This window comes from Symphalangus syndactylus, chromosome 12, assembly GCF_028878055.3.
Source record: "Symphalangus syndactylus isolate Jambi chromosome 12, NHGRI_mSymSyn1-v2.1_pri, whole genome shotgun sequence".
Classification (NCBI taxonomy): Eukaryota; Metazoa; Chordata; class Mammalia; order Primates; family Hylobatidae; genus Symphalangus; species Symphalangus syndactylus.
In genome coordinates, this window is record NC_072441.2 from 38,816,264 (window position 1) to 38,835,851 (window position 19,588).

At 39.7% G+C, this 19,588-nt stretch overlaps 1 protein-coding gene across 8 annotated transcripts in view; it reads right to left on the reverse strand.

Moving 5' to 3' along the window:
* The window catches only part of MCOLN2 (mucolipin TRP cation channel 2), an 82,691-nt gene that overhangs the window by 50,651 nt on the left and 12,452 nt on the right, over positions 1-19,588 (reverse strand). For 7 of the 8 annotated variants that reach the window (XR_010117332.1, XM_063624235.1, XM_063624234.1 and 4 more), the window contains exon 2: positions 380-539. Coding sequence is in view for 7 of the 8 variants with exons in the window: in XM_063624235.1 (XP_063480305.1) it covers positions 380-539 (160 nt within the window). In the remaining variant the exon portion in view is untranslated. Of the gene's footprint in view, positions 1-379; positions 540-6,796; positions 6,896-19,588 lie in introns of those variants that run through there. The other variant, XM_063624236.1, reaches the window with a different exon arrangement.

Sequence of the window (19,588 nt, forward strand, 5' to 3'; positions counted from 1 at the left end):
AAAACTTAGGATTCTACAAGTCTGAAGACAAAAAAATGCAGCTTTTGAAAGTATATTTGAATAAGCTGTGCTTAATAGAGAGTTCCAGAACACAAATGTGTGTCACTCAGATATAGAAACCCCTCACCACAGATCTACATTTATTCAGCATTTATAGAATCTGTACAGAGAGGACCTCAGGATCTCTTACTAAGACAAGGTTGTCTTCTAAACAGAACTTCAACCTACCCTCTGCTCTCCAGAGTCAATATAATTTTAGTTTTATGAACTTGAGTGTGGGCTTTTCAGAACAAAAGTCAAGTACAGAACACACGAAAAGAGTTTTGTAGTTTTGTCTTGGGGTAAGGTAAAAACCAAATGAAATAATAATATAAGTTACCTGTGTGGTGACCATGACTATCTTCAAAATCTGCAAACCCAGTTTCCATGGAATCTGGCGTCTGGCTCGGTATTTTTCACAAGGGCTCATGAAGTAAAACTTCAGGTCTTCCCTTAGACATTCTTCTTTCATCTCAGAATCATGATGTGCCATTGCATTTCTGCCACAGAAGATTAATTTTAAATATCAGGAAAGCCTCTCCCTCAGTTCCTTTTGAAATAACTTGCTTTCCCTAAACTTGAGCTGGTACATATGGCATGTCATATACTGAAAAGCCTCTTTATGAACACAGAATAAAAAAGCAACTCTAGTTATGGCAGAGAGCTTCTTCCATTTCTAAAACTACATGAAAAATTATTCCAGACCTTCTACCTCCTACCTTTCCACACAGCCACCCATCTTGTTCAAAATGGCCAATCTCGGCCAGGCGTGGTGGCTCACACCTGTAATCCCAGCACTTTGGGAGACTGAGGTGGGCAGATCATTTGAGGTCAGGAGTTCGAGTCCAGCCTGACCAACATGGTGAAAAACCCCATCTCTACTAAAATACAAAAATTAGCTGGGTGTGGTGGCGGGTACCTGTAATCTCAGTTACTCGGGAGGCTGAGACAGGAGAATTGCTTGAACCCAGGAGATGGAGGTTGCAGTGAGCCAAGGTCACACCATTGTACTCCAGCCTGGGTGACAGAGCGAGACTCCCTCTCAAAAAAATTAAAAATTAAAAACAAAATAAAAAAACAGCCAATCTCAAGAATTATAAAAATTGGATTTTACTTACAAGACTCATCAATTCCTACATCTTAACATAGAGCATTCATCCGTCACTAGAGAAAGTATGTATGTTTGTGTGAGTGTGTGTATCAATTGTATGTGAGTGAGTATATGAACAAAAACCAGACAAGACATTTTCATGATACTCCAGGTACAACATTACAGAAACTTAGTATAAACGAATGGAATTAGATTGTTATGGAAGAAGAGAATCTTTGTTCTGTAACTCTATACTTAGAGAAGGACTATGACTCCTTTTTTGGATGAAATATCAATGATAATATGATTCCAGAATATAAATAGCATCAGAAAGATAAATAGCATCTCTCTATTTAAGCCTAGTCAGATATCTGTCACTTCATATTAATAAAATTTTGCTTTTACTATTTCAAGGACTCTGGACTCAGGAATGGCACATGACTCAAGGTAGGCCAAAAAGAACCAATGAAACATGGTTCACAGTACTGTTATTGTAGTCCCCAAAGTGGGGTGTAGAAAACAATCCATTGGGAGTATACAAAATATTAGTATTTCTATTTTATTATTTATATTAAAAACTAAAAATTGAACTCCATAATTAGTATAACATAGAATATACATACAACACAGCAATATAACTTACAGCATATGTATACCATAACAAATATACATTATATAACACATAAAAGTAGTATCTAGTAGCATATCATATATAAAGAAATATATACACACTGGGACTATTATGCTTAACTTTTACTGTTGGGTACATAATCAACAAAGTTTGGAGATCATTGAATTCAAGCATAGACTGCGAGTCCGGAGTTCCTAAAATCCATCTCACCACCAAAGGAGAGCTTGTCAGAGACTGAAGATCAGGCAGACAGACACTATGCCTAATGACAATATTTGAATTTCTGGATCCAGCTATTCCTGAAGTAATCCATCCCAAGTCTTTCCATTTGAGTCAACAAATACCCTTTGTGGCTTAAGCCAGTTTGAGTTTGACTTCTTGCCTTAGGAAGTATCTTGATGGTAAGTGTAAAGAATAAATTCTAGTAAGTTAGGCTAATCATTCAAGTTACTCATTTCTTGGAAAGGTTTTATAATTGTGGGTCATTTTTTAAGGATCTGTTTACTGGAAATATGTAAGTGACATATTTTTATACTGACTGATGATCTATGTTATCTGCCTTGACTGACAAATCTAAAAGAATCCTAAAAGGGTATGCCTATTTTAAGGCTTATTGTCAGTTGTTAATAATTTACTATTTCTAAATAAATTTTTAAATCTCCTGTTTCTAGGATTAGTGGGTTAGATTATTCAGAACTATCCTGCTGGAAAGGAAGGAAAAGAGGAAAGAAAGAGAGAAAGCAATGAAAGAGGGAGAGAAGAAGAGAAGGGAAGGAAGGAGGGAAGGAGAGAGGGAGGGAGGGAGGGAAGGAAGGAGAAAAAGGAGAGAGGGAGGGAGGAGAGAGAAAGTAGTGGAGGGAGGGAAGGAAGAAGGGAGAGAAGGAGGGAAGGAAGGAAGAAGGGAGAGAGGGAGAGAGGGAGAGAGGGAGGGAGGGAAGGAAGGAAAAGAAAAATCCTAGATACATACATACTTCTTGAGGAGGGTGAAGAAGTACCTTTAAAAGACTGAAGAGTTAAGGAGAGCAAGAACCCCTGGGTCAATCTTGGCGGATACCTACATGAGTAACAGCCAATTGCCACCATTCAAGTACACTCAGCCTCCGTTCTGTGGCCTCAGGAAAGGGGAACAAGAGAGCCAAGATTCGGGCCCAAAGGCATCAAAACTGCCTGTCTTCAAATTTATAGGACTACGGAGAAGGCCAGAGTGGTTCCAAATCAAAGAAAAGAAAAAGGAAATTTAAAAATAGACCCATCCTGATAAAGAATGCCCATAAACCAGGGCATTCTTGGCATTCTTATTTCATCATGGATGAAATAAGGCTCATAAGCCTTTGAGCCTTACACCTGGGTGAGCCAGGGAACTTCAAACTGTGGGCCTGCTTGGTTCTGGAGGGCCCAGACTGGAACTGTTCTTCATATCCCAGGAAACACCCACAGAACCCTGTGTCTTAGGTTCATCCTAAGACTCGGCACTCTAACAAATAACTTATAAAACACAATGACAAGCAGGTAGTTAAATATAACTAAGCACACCAAGTGACATGAAACAGACTAAAAACAGAAACAGGATTAAGTATACTGGAAATTAGACACATTAGAAAGTAACCATGTTTACCATCTGTGATATTATGACATATATACATGTCGGTTCTTGTCCGCAGCTCCTAGCTCATAACTCCCATAGCTTTTGTTATAATGCTGAGGCACGTTAAGGCCTCAGGAGCAGGCCTCAGAAAACAGAATCTCTCTGACCTTCTCCTGATCTCCTTTAACCTGCTCCTTCCTGCTCCTTCTTGTCCCAAAGACAGGCATCTTCCCCACCTTGCTGTGTAGGAGCCAGCCATAAAAAAATTCTCTGACCTACCCTGTCTGATTGTAGGTCACAAGACTCCCATTTCAGAAGGAGTCCTACCCCAAACCCTGGAAGAAGGAAGGCTGCACAGAGAGGCCAGAAGGATCTGAACAGACAGGCCTTGGTGGGTTTCCCTCACTCAGTCTATCAGTGTTTGATCATACCCTTTTTGTCAGTCACATTTCTACATGGTTGTCAGTCATACCTATCCAATAAAGTCTCCATAAAAGGCCCAAGAGGACAGGGTTGGGAGAGCTTCCGGAACACATGGCAGTTCCTGGAGGGTGTTGTACCCGGGGAGGGCACAGAAGCTCTACACTCCTTCCCCATAGCTTACCATATGTATTCTTCACTGTATCCCTTGTAACATCCTTTACAATAAACCAGTAAATGTGTTTCCCTGAGTTCTGTGAGCCTCCCTAGCAAATTATTCAAACCCAAAGAGGGAGTCATGGGAACCCTAACTTGAAGTTGGACAGTCATAAGTTCCAGAGGTGGCTGGGCATGGTGGCTCACGCCTATAATCCCAGCACTTTGGGAGGCAGAGGCGGGTGGATCACCTGAGGTCAGGAGTTTGAGACCAGCCTGACCAACACAGTGAAACCCCATTTCTACTAAAAATACAAAAATTAGCCAGGTGTGGTGGCACACGCCTGTAATCCCAGCTACTTCAGAGGCTGAGGCAAGAGAATTGTTTGAACCTGGGAGGCAGAGGTTGCAGTAAGCCGATATGGCACCACTGCACTCCAGCCTGGACGACAGAGTAAGACTCTGCCTCAAAAACAACAACAACAAAACAAAACAAAACAAACAAACAAACAAAAAGAAATGAAAAAGCAATCACCACAATGAGTCTCATTTCAAAAGAATGTGAAAGCCTTAAACATGTGTTTGTCCTGAGCCTGACACAGTCACCTCTTGACTCAACTTGACCAACTTAATGAGCACTTAGTCCGCGGAGCAAGCACTGTGCTGGGTACACAAGGCTGAATAACCCTGAACTGCACATGCTTAGTGTCCAGTAGGAGAGACAGACTTGTCAATGCATAATTATTAAAGAGTTCCGTGAATGCTGTAAAATAAGTAAATATTACAGAAGCAGAGTTCTGACTCTGGAGAGAGGGGTGAGAGAGCTGGTGGGAAAGCCCATAAGAGTCATAATAGACGATGTGGTAAGTGCTACGGGGGCACGTGACTGGGCAGGTTGAGGGAGGCATTTCCAAGAAAAAGGTGCATCTTAACTGTGCCTGAGAGCAACATCCTCAAACATGAACTTTCAGATCTCCTGAGAACATGCCTATAAGAAGCCCCTGTGGGCACGTTTCAGCAATACTGAATTTAGTGTTAACTGCTATCACTGTAGTGGATCAGTGTTGCTAAAGCATCCCTCCTGATGACTCAAAATATGCTTTTTCATTTAATAAAAAGAGTATATGAAATGGTGTACACTGAATTCTTAGGCCCTTGAGAATAAAGCCATAGAATCTACCCCCCCAGTCCCCCCCACCCCCCAACACACACACACACAGCCTCTGGGTGAGAAACGCTGAACTGAAGGACGAAGAAGTTGTTTTCTCGCAACAGTGGTGCAAAACAAGGCATTTAATCAAATACTTAAAGAATACTGGCCAGGCATGGTGGCTCATGCCTGTAATCCCAGTACTTTGGGAGGGCGAGGTGGGTGGATCACTTGAGGCCAGGAGTTTGAGATCAGCCTGGACAATCTGATGATGTTTTAGTAGAGATAGTGAAACCCCATCTCTACTAAAAATACAAAAAAAAAAAAAAAAATTACAGACACGTGTGGTGGCACACGCCTGCAATCCCAACTACTCAGGCGGCTGAGACACGAGAATAGCTTGAACTCAGGAGGCAGAGGTTGCAGTGAGCCAAGATTGCACCACTGCACTTCAGCCTGGGCGACAGAGCAAGACTCAGTCTCATAAATAAATAAATATAAATACAAGAATACCTTGTGAGCCATGCTCTGCTGGAGACATTTTCCTGCCTTCCAGGAGCAAATGTGAATAGATAAAAGTATGATACAATGAGTTAAGAGTTATACTGGAAATATTCACTGAGTGCCCTGGGAACAGAGTGCTTGATGCAGCCCAATTGCTTCAAGAGGCTTCAAATAATTCTTCTGACTGCTGGGTTTCTTTGACTGAGCGGCCACTAAGTGTTCAAGAAATGATAACTGATGTTAGCATTGCCCTAAGAAACTTTATTAAGAAGTCTCAGGCAAAAAGAAAAGAAAAAGGTCAAAGTAGCAGATAATGACTGTGAGATCACTCATTGTGTTACACTATTTATACTATCTATCCTTCCATAATTGTTTCATTTGGGTATTTACAGAGCAGTTGTAATACTTTTAGCAATATGAAAGATGAAAAATGAAAAAGCTAGCAGGAAAAACATTTCCCGCAAGAGTACATGAGCCAAATAGTGAAATACAGGCTAGTATTAGTCAACTGATGATAAAATGATAGACATGTAGGGGAAAAAAGTTGATAACGAATAATAAAGGTGCATAATGAGATAGCTGTTTTTTAATAAACCTAACTTAAGTTTTAAAATAATATGCACATTTGGGAGGAAAAGATAATGAAATTTAAAAATTTAAAAATTCTGATATTTCAAGGAAAATATAAATGTATAAACTTTCTAAACTTTACTTTTCTGAGGGCTCTTTATTGCCTCCCTCTTCCACATTTGTAGGTTTGTCCTGGTAGATGAAGGTTATTAAACAGACACACATACACACACACACACACACACACACACACGAACACACAATATTTTATTGCTATAACAAAAATAAAATGGTATAAAAATGGTGCAAAGTGAAGAGAGAAAACAATTTAAAACAGAGAAAGAGAGAGACAACACGATATCATAGGAATAAAACACTCTTTTATTTAACACGTATTTACCCTATATACCTTGCGATGCTGAACAGCTGGCTGGGTGTTTTACAGGAGGCTTAAATTACAACCACAGCTTCAGAACCAAGAATTAGGTCAGCAGAAGCCGGGCGTGGTGGCTCATGCCTGTAATTCCAGCACTTTCGGAGGCCAGGGCAGGCAGATCACTTGAGGACAGGAGTTCAAGACCAGCCTGGCTAACATGGTGAAACCCCGTCTTTACCAAAAACACAAAATTAGCTGGGCATGGTAGCACAAACCTGTAACCCCAGCTACTCGGGAGGCTGAGGCACAAGAATCACTTGGAACCCAGGAGGCAGAGGTTGCAGTGAGCAGAGAATGTGCCACTGGACTCCAACCTGGGGGACAAAAACACAACAACAACAAAAACAAACAAACAAAAAAATTAAGTCAGCAGACGGGAGAAATACTGCAACTTCCATCACAAATGAAAATCACCAACAGTTTAAGAAAAGCATAGAGCTGCTAACTTGTGGTATCAGGAGAATGAAAGTAACTGTACCGTAAAACCACTTAAGGAACAGAAATCAATGAAGATCTAAATTACACAGACCCATCAGCCACAGGGCTGTCATGCAATTGAAATTGCATGAAATAAATAAGAGCAATCACAGCTCTTATGAATTATTTACATTTCATTAAACCATAGGAAATGCATGATCTGGATTTTTATAAGCTTAATAATGGCACCACTAAAGAACAAAATATCAAAGAAAAAAGCATAGTATTTGAAGGCATAAAAATAAGATCTGGAATAGAATAGAAAGCCACCCATACAGTGGGCTAAATAAAAGCCAGAGATGCTGGAATAGAAAATGAAAGAAAAGAAGGCTGAGACTGGTACTGTAGTAAGAAAACAGGAGGAAGGCACAACAAAGCTACTGTCAGGTATTAAGAAAACCTACTCTCTCCACAGATAATCAGGACTATGAGGTTGGCATTAAGAAAACCTACTCTCTCCACAAATAATCAGGACTGTGTGACATTGGCTAAGTTTAAGGCTATCATATGATCAAGGGCAATTTCAGCTTTACCAAAACAATTACTAAGAGTCTATGGAAGCCTGAAGTTTTGAAGCAAAACAAGATATCAGTGATTCTTAACCTTATTGGGGTTATAAACCCCTATGAGAACAGAAAAAGGCTCTTGACCTTTGCCCCAGGAAAATGCATCCACCAGTTTCAGTGATGATACTTTGTCAGCAAATAAGCTAACCAGCCCAGGCTGCTATTGCCTTTGGCTTATGTGATCCTTACCCTACTTGACAAGGGGCCTGAAAGTTGTTTTTATCCCCTGCTGCAGTGGTCTCCAAAGTGGGGTCCTTGCGCACAAGGACGTATGTAAGACCATTCACTGGTATGTGAGAAGAAACTATTAGGGCTTCTAATTGTGTTAATTTAGAAAATAGAGAAGTAAAGAATTCCCAAGAGTTAATATATGAATTGTTACCTATCACACCTAAGGTGCCCTCACTTGGTCAGTAACATCTGATGGGACTGACACAGTGGCTCATGTCTGTAATCGCAACACTTTGGGAGACTGAGGCAGGAGGATCACTTGAGGCCAAGAGTTCAAGACCAGCCTGGACAATATAGTGAGACTCTGTCTCTACAAAAACTTTTTAAAATCAGCCCAGTGTGGTGGTGCATGCCTATAGTCCCAGCTACTCGGGAGGCAGAGGTAGTAGATTTGCTTAAGCGTAGGAGTTCAAAGCTGCAGTGAGCTATGATTTTGGCACTGCACTCCAGCCTGGACAACAGAAAGAGATCCTGTCTCAAGTAAATAAAACAAAACATCAGGTGCCTATGTTTCACTTAGGTATGTGAGGCATCCTGGGGAAATTGTCAAGTTTCCCAAATTAGGGGGTTCATGGTGGTGCCCCCATTGATTTTCATCATATTCCCACCAGTTATGGTTTACGTGGGCTCACTTATGCATTTTTAGAATGTATCATCTAGTTTGCGTGGAAATAACCGTTGCAAAACAGGCAAAGGACATAAAGATTCTTGCAAAAGCCCAGAAGGTGGAGTAAGATGGCAGAAGAGAAGCCTCCACTGATCATCCCCTCACAAGAGGACATCAATTTAACAACTATCTATGTAAGCAAAGCACTTTCATAAGAACGAAAAATCAGGCGAGCACTCGCACTACCTGCTTTTAACTTTGTATTGCTAAAAGAGGCACTGAAGAGGTAGAAAAAACAGTCCTGAAGCACTGATACCACCCTTCCCCCAGCCCCAGCAGTGGCCACCTGGTGCGCAGAGTGCCTCTGCATGCTGAGGGAGGGAGAGCACAGCAATTGTGAGGCAGTAAACATTTCTGTCCAGTTAGAGCAGAAAGGAAAACGACCAAATTCAGCTGATGCCCACCCACGGAGGGAACATTTAAACCAGCCCTAGCCAGAAGGGAATCACAGGTCCTTGCGGTTGGAACTTGAGTTCCCACAAACTTCACCACTGCAGGCTAAAGTGCTCTGGGTCTCTAAGTGAATTTGAAAGGCAATTTAGGCCACAAGGACTGCACTTCTAAGCGAGTCCTAGTGCTGAACTGGGCCCAGAAACAGTGGACTAGAGGAGCATGCAATCTACCAAACTACCAGGGTGGCTAAAGAAGTGGTGACATCACCTCTCCCCTAACCCCAGGCTGCACAACTAGTGGCTCCAAAAAAGACCCTTTCCTTCTGCTTGAGGAGAGGAGAAAGAAGAGTGGGGAGGACTTTGTCTTGCATTTTGGACACTGGCTCAGCCAAGCATGATAGGGTCAGAGTCATAATGCCTCTGTTCCAGGCCCTAGATCCTGGGCAACACTTCTAGGCACACCCTGGGCCAGAAGGGAACCCACTGCCTTGAAGGGAAGAACCCAGTCCTGGCAGCATTCATCACCTGCTAACTGAAGAGCCCTTGGGCACTGAATAATCAGCAGCGATACCCAGGTACTACATCTAGGGCCTTGGGTGAGGCTCTCAGACTTGCTGGCTTCAGGTTCATCTCGGCTATTGGGGGGGTGGAGCAACAAGTGGGCTCCTGGAGTCCCCAATTCTAAGAGCTGACTCTTGGATGGCATTTCTGGACCTTCCCTGGGCCAGAAGGGAGCCCACTGCCATGAAGGATGAGTCCCAGGCCAGACAACCTTCATGACAAGCTGACTTAAGAGAACATAGTGGGCCTTAAGAAAACATAGTGGTAGTGTGGCAGTACTGCCCATGGGCCTCTGGTGGTGATGATCATGAGGAAGGGCTCCTCTGCTTTTGGAAGAGGAGAGGGAAGAGTGGGAAGAACTGCATCTTGTAATTTGAGTGCCAGCTCAGGCACAATACAATAGAACACTAGGTAGACTTCTAAGGTTTTTTATTCTAGTCCCTGACTCCTGGACAGCACCTCTGGACCCAGCAGGGTCCTGGGGGAACTCACCATCCTGGAGGGATGAACACAGGCCTGGTTGGCTTTGCCGCCTGCTAACTATAGAGCCCCAGAGCCATAAGCGGACATAGGAAGTAGCCAGGGAGTAGTTACAGCCGGCCTTGGGCAAGACCCAGTGCTGTGCTGACTTCAGGTCTGACCCAGTGTAGTCACAGAGGTAGTAGCCACAGGGGTGCTTGTGTCACTCCATCCCTAGCTTTAGATGGCTCAGGACTGAGAGAGAGAGAGACTCCATTTGTTAGGGAGATAAAAAGGGTAGAGAACAAGAGTCTCTGCCTGGTAATCCAGAGAATTCTCCTAGATCTTGTTCAAGGTGGTAACTCCATGAGTCTATAAGAATCACAGCATTACTAGGCTTGGGGTGCCCTCCAAAGCAGATACAACTTAGATCACAATGCCCAAGTCCTTTCAAATACCTGGAAAGCCTTCTGAAGGACAGATAATAAAAGCCCAGACGGTGAAGACTACAATAAATTCCTAACTTTTCAATGCCCAGACACAGATGAACATCTACAAGTATCAAGACAATCCAGGAAAACATGGCCTCACCAAATGAATTAATAAGGCACTAGGAACCCAATCTTGGAGAAACAGAGACAGGTGACCTTTCAGACAGATAATTCAAAATAGCTCTTTTAAGGAAACTCAAAGAAATTCAAGATAAGACAGAAAATTCAAAATTCTATCAGATAAATTTAACAAAGAGATTGACATAATTAAAAAGAATCAAAAAGAAATTCTGGAGCTGAAAAATGCAATTGGCATACAGAAGAATGTATCAGAGTCTCTTAATGGCAGAAATGATCAAGCAGAAGAAAGAATTAGTGAGCTCCAAGACAGGCTATTTAAAAATACAGTCAGAGAAGACAAAAGAATAAAGAATAAAAAACAATGAAGCATGCCTACAGGATCCAGGAAATAGCCTCAAAATGGCAAATTTAAGAGTAATTTTCCTTAAGGAGGAGGAAGAAAAAGAAGATAGGAGTAGAAAGTTATTCAAAGGGAAATAACAAAGAACTTCCCAAGCTTAGAGAAAGATATCAATATCCAAATACAAGAAGGTTATAGGACACCAAGCAGATTTAATCCAAAGAAGACTACCTCAAGGCATTTAATAATCAAACTCCTAAAGATCAAGGTTAAAGAATGGATCCTAAAAGCAGCCAGAGAAAAGAAACAAATAACATACAATGAAGCATCAATACATCTGGAAGTAGACTTTTCAGTGGAAACCTTAAAGGCCAGGAGAGAGGGGCATGACATATTGAAAGTGCTGAAGGAGAAAAACTTTTACTCTAGAGTAGTATGTCTGGTGAAAACATTCTTCAAACATGAAAGAGAAATAAAGATTTTCCCAGACAAGGTCGGGTGCAGTGGCTCACATCTGTAATCCCAGCACTTTGGGAGGCCGAGGCGGGCAGATCACGATGTCAGGAGTTCGAGACCAGTCTGACCAACATGATGAAACCCCGTCTCTACTAAAAATATAAAAATTAGCCAGGCATGGTGGTGCAGGGCTGTAATCCCAGCTACTGGGGAGGCTGAGGCAGGAGAATCGCTTGAACTCAGGAGGCGGAGGTTGCAGTGAGCAGAGATCGTGCCACTGCACTCCAGCCTGGGTGACAGACCGAGACTCCGTCTCAAAAAAAAAAAAAAAAAAAAAAAGATTTTCCCAGACAAACAAAAGCTGAGGGATTTCATCAACACCAGACCTGTCCTACAAAAAATGCTAAAGAGAGTACTTCAATCAGAAAGAAAAGGACATTAATGAACAATAAGTAATCACCTGAAGGTACAAAACTCACTGGTAGTAGAAAGTTCACAGAAAAACAAAAAATATTATAACCCTGTAACTGCCTTGTGTAAACTACTCTTATCCTAAGTAGAAAACCTAAATGGCAAACCAATAAAAAATAATAACTACAACAACTTTTCAAGACATAGACAGTACAGTAAGATATAAACAAAAAGTTTAATAGTTGGGGAGACCATGTTAAGGCATAGAGTTTTTGTTAGTTTTTTTTTTTTGCTTGTTTGTTTATGCAAATAGGGTTAGGTTGTTATCAGCTCAAAATAATGGTTTATAAGATAGTATTTGCAAGCCTCATGGTAACCTCAAACCAAAAAACATACAACAGATACACAAAAAGTAGAGCAAGAAACTAAATCATATCACCAGAGAAAATCACCTTCATTAAAGGAAGACAAGAAAGAAGGCGAGAAAGAAGACCACAAAACAATCAGAAAATAAATAACAAAGTGGCAGGAGTAGGTCCTTAATTATCAATAACATTGAATGTAAATGGACTAAACTCTCCAATCAAAAGACATAGACTGGCTAAATGGATGAAAAAAAAACCCACTGATCTGTTGCCTACAAAAAATACACTTCACTTATAAAGACACACATAGACTGAAAATAAAGGGATGGAGAAAAGAAATTCCATGCCAATGGAAACCAAAAAAGAGCAGGAATAGCTATGCTTTTATGAGACAAAACAGATTTTAAGACAAAAACTAAAAGAAGAGACAAAAAAGTTCACTATATAATGATAAAGGGGTCAATTCAGCAAGAGGATGTAAGAATTTTAAATATATATGCACCCAACATTGGAACACCCAGATATATAAAGCAAATATTATTAGAGCTAATAAGAGAGATAGGCCCCAATAAAATAACAGCTGGAGACTTAAACACCCCACTTTCAGCATTAGATAGATCTTCCAGGCAGAAAATCAACAAAGAAACACTGTACTTAATCTGCACTATAGACCAAATGGATCTAATACATATTTACAGGACATTTCATCCAATGGCTACAGAATACACATTCTTTTCCTCAGCACGTGGATCATTCTCAAGGACAGACCATATATTAAGTCACAAGACAAGTCTTAAAACATTAAAAAATTTGAAATAATATCAAGTATCTTTTCTGACCACAACAGAATAAAACTATAAATAACAAAAGGAATTTTGGAAACTATACAAATGTATGGAAATTAAATAAAATGCTCCTGAATGACCAGTGGGTCAATAAAGAAATTAAGAAAGAAATTTAAAAATTTCTCGAAACAAATGATAATGGAAACACAACTTACCAAAATCTATGAGATACAGCAAAAACAGTACTAAAAGAGAATTTTATAGCTTTAAGTGCCACATCAAAAAAAGGAAAAACTTCAAATAAACAATCTAATGATACATCTTATAGAACTAGAAAAGCGAGAGCATACCAAACCCAAAATTAGTAGAAACATAATAAAGATCAGAGCAGAAATAAATGAAACTGAAGTAAAGAAAATAATACAAAAGATCAATGAAAAAGTTGGTTTTTCAAAAAGCTAAAAAAAATTGACAAAACTTTAGCCAGAGAGAAGATCCAATAAATAAAATCAGAAATAAAAAAGGAGACATTACAACTGATACTACAGAAATTCACATCATTATTGGATACTATGAGCAACTATATACCAATAAATTGGAAAATATAAAAGAAATGGACACACACAACCTACCAAGATTGAACCAGGATGAAATCCAAAACCTGAATAGACCAATAACAAGTAATGAGATCGAAGCTGTAATAGGAAGTCTCCCAGCAAAGAAAAGCCCAGGACCTGATGGTTTCTGTATTAGTCAGGTTCTCTAGAGGGACAGAACTAATGGAATGTATATATGTATAAATATATATATACATACACACACATATACATATATACATATATAATATATATATTTATTAAGTATTAACTCACATGATCACAAGGTCCCACAATAAGCCATCTGCAGGTTGAGGAGCAAGGAGAGCCAGTCCGAGTTCTAAAACCGAAGAACTTGGAGTCTGATGTTTGAGGGCTGGAAGCATCCAGCACGGGAGAAAGACATAGGCTGGGAGACTAGGCCAGTCTCTCTTTTCACATTTTTCTGCCTGCTTATATTCCAGCTGAGCAGGCAGCTGATTAGATTGTGTACACCCAGAATAAGGGTGGGTCTGCCTTTCCCAGCCCACTGACTCAAATGTTAATCTCCTTAACACCCTCACAGACACACCCAGGATCAATACTTTGTATCCTTCAATCCAATCAAGTTGACACTCATATTACCCATCACAGCTTCACTGTTGAATTCTACCAAACATTTAAAGAAGAACTAATACCAATCCTACTCAAACTTTTCTGAAAAATAGAAGAGGAAACAATACTTCCAAACTCATCCTATGAGGCCAGTATTACCCTGATATCAAAACCAGACAAAGACACATAAAAAAAATTACAGGCCAATATCTCTAATGAATATTAATGCAAAACTCCTCAACTAAAATACTAGCAAACCAAATTCAACAACACATTAGAAGGATCATTCATCATGACCAAGTGGGATTTATCCCTGGGATGCAAGGATGGTTCAACATATGCAAATCAATCAATGTGATGCATCATATTAACAGAATGAAAAATAAAAACAATATGATCATTTCAATTGATGCTGAAAATGCATTTGATAAAATTCAACATTGCTTCATGATAAAAACCCTTAATAAACTGGATATAGAAGGAATATACCTCAACATAATAAGAACCATATACAACATACCCACAGCTAGTATCATACTGAATGGGGAAAAACTGAAAGGCTTTCCTCTCAGATCTGGAACACAACAAAGATGCCCACTTTCACCACTGTTATTCAACATAGTACTGGAAGTTCTAGCTAGAGCAATCAGATAAGAGAAAGATATAAAGAGTATCCAAACTGGAAAGGAAGAAGTCATATTATCCTTGTTTGTAGATGAGATGATCTTATATTTGGAAAAAAACTAAAGGCTCCACTAAAAAACAGTTAGAACTGATAAACAATTTTAGTAAAGTTGCAGGATACAGTATCAACATACAAAAATCAGTAGCATTTCTATGTGCAAGAGTAAACAATCTGAAAAAGAAAATTAAAAAGTAATCCCATTTACAATAGCCACAAATAAAATACCTACAGAAATTAACTCATCCAAAGAAGTGAAAGATCTCTATAATGAAAACTATAAAACACTGATGAAAGAAATTGAAGAGGACACCAAAAATGGAGATATTTCATGTTCATAAATTGGAAGAATCAATATTGTTAAAATGTCCACACTCCAAAGCAATCTACAGACTCAATGCAATCCCTATCAAAATATCCATGACATTCTTCACAGAAATAGAAAAAAAAATCCTACAATGCATATGGAACCACCAAGAACCCAGAATAGTCAAAGCTATCCTCAGCAAAAAGAACACAACTGGAGGAATCACACTATCTGACTTCAAAATATACCACATAGCTGTACTAACCAAAACAGCATGGTATTACACAGATACAAAACACAAAAACAGATACACAGACCAATGGATTGGAATAGAGAACCCAGAAACAAATCCACACATCTACAGTGAACTCATTTTTGACAAAGGTGACAAGAACATAAACTGGGGAAAAGACAGTCTCTTAAATAAATGGTGTTGGGGAAACTGGATATCCACATGCAAAAGAATGAAACTAAACCCCTGTCTACCACTATATACAAAAATCAAATCAAAATGGATTAAAGACTTTAAGACCTCAAACTATGAAACTACTACAAGAAAACACTGGGGAAAATCTCCAGGACAAAAATTTATTGAGCACTACCCCAAAAGCACAGGCAACCAAAGCAAACATGAACAAATGGGACCAAATCAAGTTTAAAAGCTTCTGCACAGCAAAGGAAACAATAAATAGTGAAAAGACAACCCACAGAAAGGGACAAAATATTTGCAAACTGGAGATTAATAGCCAGAACATATAAGGAGTTCAAACAATTCTATAAAAAATAACCTAATAATCTGATCAAAAATGGGCAAAAGACTTGAATAGACTCGTTATGTCTCAAAAGAAGACATACAAATCACAAACAGGGATATGAAAAGCTGCTCAACATCACTGATCATTAGAGAAATGCAAATCAAAACTACAATGAGATATCATCTCACCCCAGTTAAAATGGCTTTTATCCAAAAGACAGGCAATAACAAATGCTGGTGAGGATGTTGAGAAAAGGGAACCCTCGTACACTGTTGGTGGGACTGTAAATTAGTAAAACCACTACGGAGAACAGTTTGGAGGTTCCTCAAAAAACTAAAAATAGAGCTACCATATGATCTAGCAATCCCACTGCTGGGTATATGCCAAAAATAAAGGAAATCAGTAATACCGAAGAGATATCTGCACTCTCATGTTTGTTGCAGACCAGATCACAATAGCTAAGATTTGGAAGCAATCTATATGTCCATCAGCAGAAGAATGGATAAAGAAAATGTGGTACGTATACACAATGGAGTACTATTCAGCCATAAAAAATGAGATCCCGTCATTTGCAACAACATGGATGGAACTGGCGATCGTTATATTAAGTAAAATAAGCCAGGCACAGAAAGGCAAATACTGTATTTCTCACTTATTTGTGTGATCTAAAAATCAAAACAATTAAATTCATGGACAGAGAGAGTAGAAGGATGGTTACCAGAGGCTGGGAAGAAGTGTGGCAGAGAGGTGGGGGATGAAGGGGCAGTAAGGATGGGTTAATGGGTACAAAGAAAAAGAAAGAATGAATAAGACCTAGTATTTGATAGCATCCCAAGGTGACTATAGTCAATAATAATTGTATATTTAAAAAGAATTAAAGAGTATAATTGGACTGTCTGTAACACAAAGGATAAATGCTTGAGGGAATGAATACCCCATTTTCCATGATGTGATTATAATGCATTGCATGCCTGTATCAAAACATCTGATGTATCCCATAAATATTACACCTACAATGTACCCACAAAATTAAAAATAAAAGATAAAAAATTCTTGCCAAAAATTAGGTTTATTGTAAAACTAATGTAAGCATAAATTAATATCAAAAAATAGGAGAGCTAACACTCTAAATGCTGTTAGCCATGGGTTTTTAAAAAAAAAAAAAAAGATGAAAAGCGTATCTGATTTGAAAAGAAGCTGGGGTGGGGGGAAGCAGATTTATCAAGAAAACTATTTAAAATATTGGTTAAATCTACTATATTGCTAAATGAGGTGCATGGCTCTAAATATATAGTACCATAAGATATTTGCTAATGACACTATGAAGTCATAACAAAGTTGCCGCATTTGGCAATTCTTTTTTTTCTATTTTACTTTTTTTAAATAAAAAAATAGAGATGGGGGTCTCACTATGTTGGCCAAGTTGGTCTTGAACTCCTGGCCTCAAGCAAGCCTCCAGCCTTGGCCTCCCAAAGTGCTAGGATTACAAGCAATGAGCCACCGTGTCCAGCCTGGCAATTCATTTTTAATATCCTCAACTATCCCATGCCTTAAAATGTTCATTTTATCTGTTTCATAATATGCATACGGTTCAGCATATGATATATAAATGAATACATATTTAGAGAGGGTAGATGTTCTTTCAACTGTTGGGAACAAGTTATAAAAAATATTTGGAACTACTTCCTTATTGTTTCAGAGCTCCAACCACACCTTAGCTGTGGTTGTTCTTTGTTGTCCCAGCTGCTATTATAAACTTGTTAGCTTTGAAGAAATTTATATTTGTTCCCCCGGCCCCAACAAACAAACAGAAAATACAGAAAATGCAGTGCAGTGGTGCAATCTTGACTCACTGCAACCTCTACCTTGCAGGTTCAAGCAATTATCCTGCCTCAGCCTCCAGAGTAGCTGGGCCTACAGGCACCTGCTACCATGCCCAGCTAATTTTTTATTATTATTATTTTTTATTTTTAGTAGTGACAGGGTTTCACTACGTTGGCCAGGCTGGTCTCGAACTCCTGACTTCAGGTGATCTACCCACCCTGGCCTTCCAAAGTGTTGGGATTACAGGCGTGAGCCACTGAACCCGGACAGAATTTTTTTTTTTTTAATTCACAAGTATATCTTACCAGTCTCAGGGGATGGGGCAGGGTAGGCAGGGCAAATCACTTCCCAAATCTATCCTTCATTTTTATCCTCATCACAGTGAGTGGTAAAACCAGCCTCCCAGGTCTCCATGCCAGCAACCCAAATCTGTGTGGCTCTGCACGATCTGGTCTCACCTAACTCCCCACCACCTTTATTTCCCCCAAATTTAATAATGTACATAAGTGTATTTTTGTTTTTCTTTTCTTTTTCTTTTTTTGAGATGGGATCTCACTCTGTCACCCAGGCGGGAGTGCAGTGATGCAATCATGGCTCACTGCAGCCTTAACATCCTGAGCTCAAGCAATCCTTCTGCCTCAGCTTCCAGAGTAGCTGGGACCATAGGTGTATGCTGCCATGCTTAGCTTATTTTTTATCTTTTTGTAGAGATAGGGTCTTGCCACGTTGCCCAGACTGGTCTCAAACTCCTGGATGCAGATGATCCTTCCCCCTGGCCTCCCAAAGTGCTGGGCTTACAGGTGTGAGACACTGCGCCTGGCCTGTACATAATTTTAAATGAATTATTAATAAACCCCACTTCTGATTTCTGTTCCTTAGGTGCAACTACTTTTATTTGTCTTTTTAAAAGTCATTTACTTTAAAATTTCTTTTTTTTTTTTTTTTTTTTGGAGACAGAGTCTTGCCCTGTCACCCAGGCTGGAGTGCAATGGTGCGATCTCGGCTCACTGCAACCTCTGCCTCCCGGGTTCAAGCAATTCTCCTGCCTCAGCCTCCCGAGTAGCTGGGATTACAGGCGCACGCCTCCACGCTCAGCTAATTTTTGTATTTTTAGTAGAGACGGAGTTTCACCATGTTGGCCAAGCTGGTCTCGATCTCCTGACCTTATGTCCACCTGCCTTGGCCTCCCAAAGTGCTGGGATTACAGGCATAAGCCACTGCGCCCAGCCCTACTTTAGAATTTCTAAATAATACTTATGCCACTATTTTTTCATTTTAGATATTATCAACTTGAATCCTCCCTTGGAAAATATGGATTTAGCTCTTATATCTGCTCCCCAACATACATTTCGCCTCCCTACTCATCTTCCCAACCAAGTTTTAATGCAAATTTTGGATAAATTAACATTAGATTTTATGAAGTGAATATGTAAAAACTCTTCGGAGTTGAGCTATTAACATACTGTAATGTTAAATTCTTCCTCATTCGAACTATTTTCCTGGAGTTAACTGCCCTTTTCCCCATTTGTTTAGTTTTCTGCATACCAACTATAACTTTATCACCAAACTCTGGCTGAATCTGACAGCACCCTTAAATACACACAAGCCAGGTACGCTGTCAATTCCTTTCTTCCACAGAGAGACATCAATGCCTATAGCCCGCATCCTTTTGCTCAAATCTACCTGGTTGCTTTCTAATCACTTTTCAAGGCCATAACTTTGGGAACTCCTTCACCGCCTTCCTAAGTTGGAATCCCCATCTCTTGGATCCCATGTCTGCTTCTTTCTTTACTCTCTCATTTTGTGGAGAATATCCTTCAATCCCTTCCTGGGAAAGGAAGCCTGAAAAGTAAATTGTTAGACTTCCTGTGACAGACACTACTAGCTGCCTGCCCAGTATCCATTCCTCTCTTCTTCCTGTTTTGTTGAAAGCAAGCAATATACTAAGACCAAAGGATAAAATAACT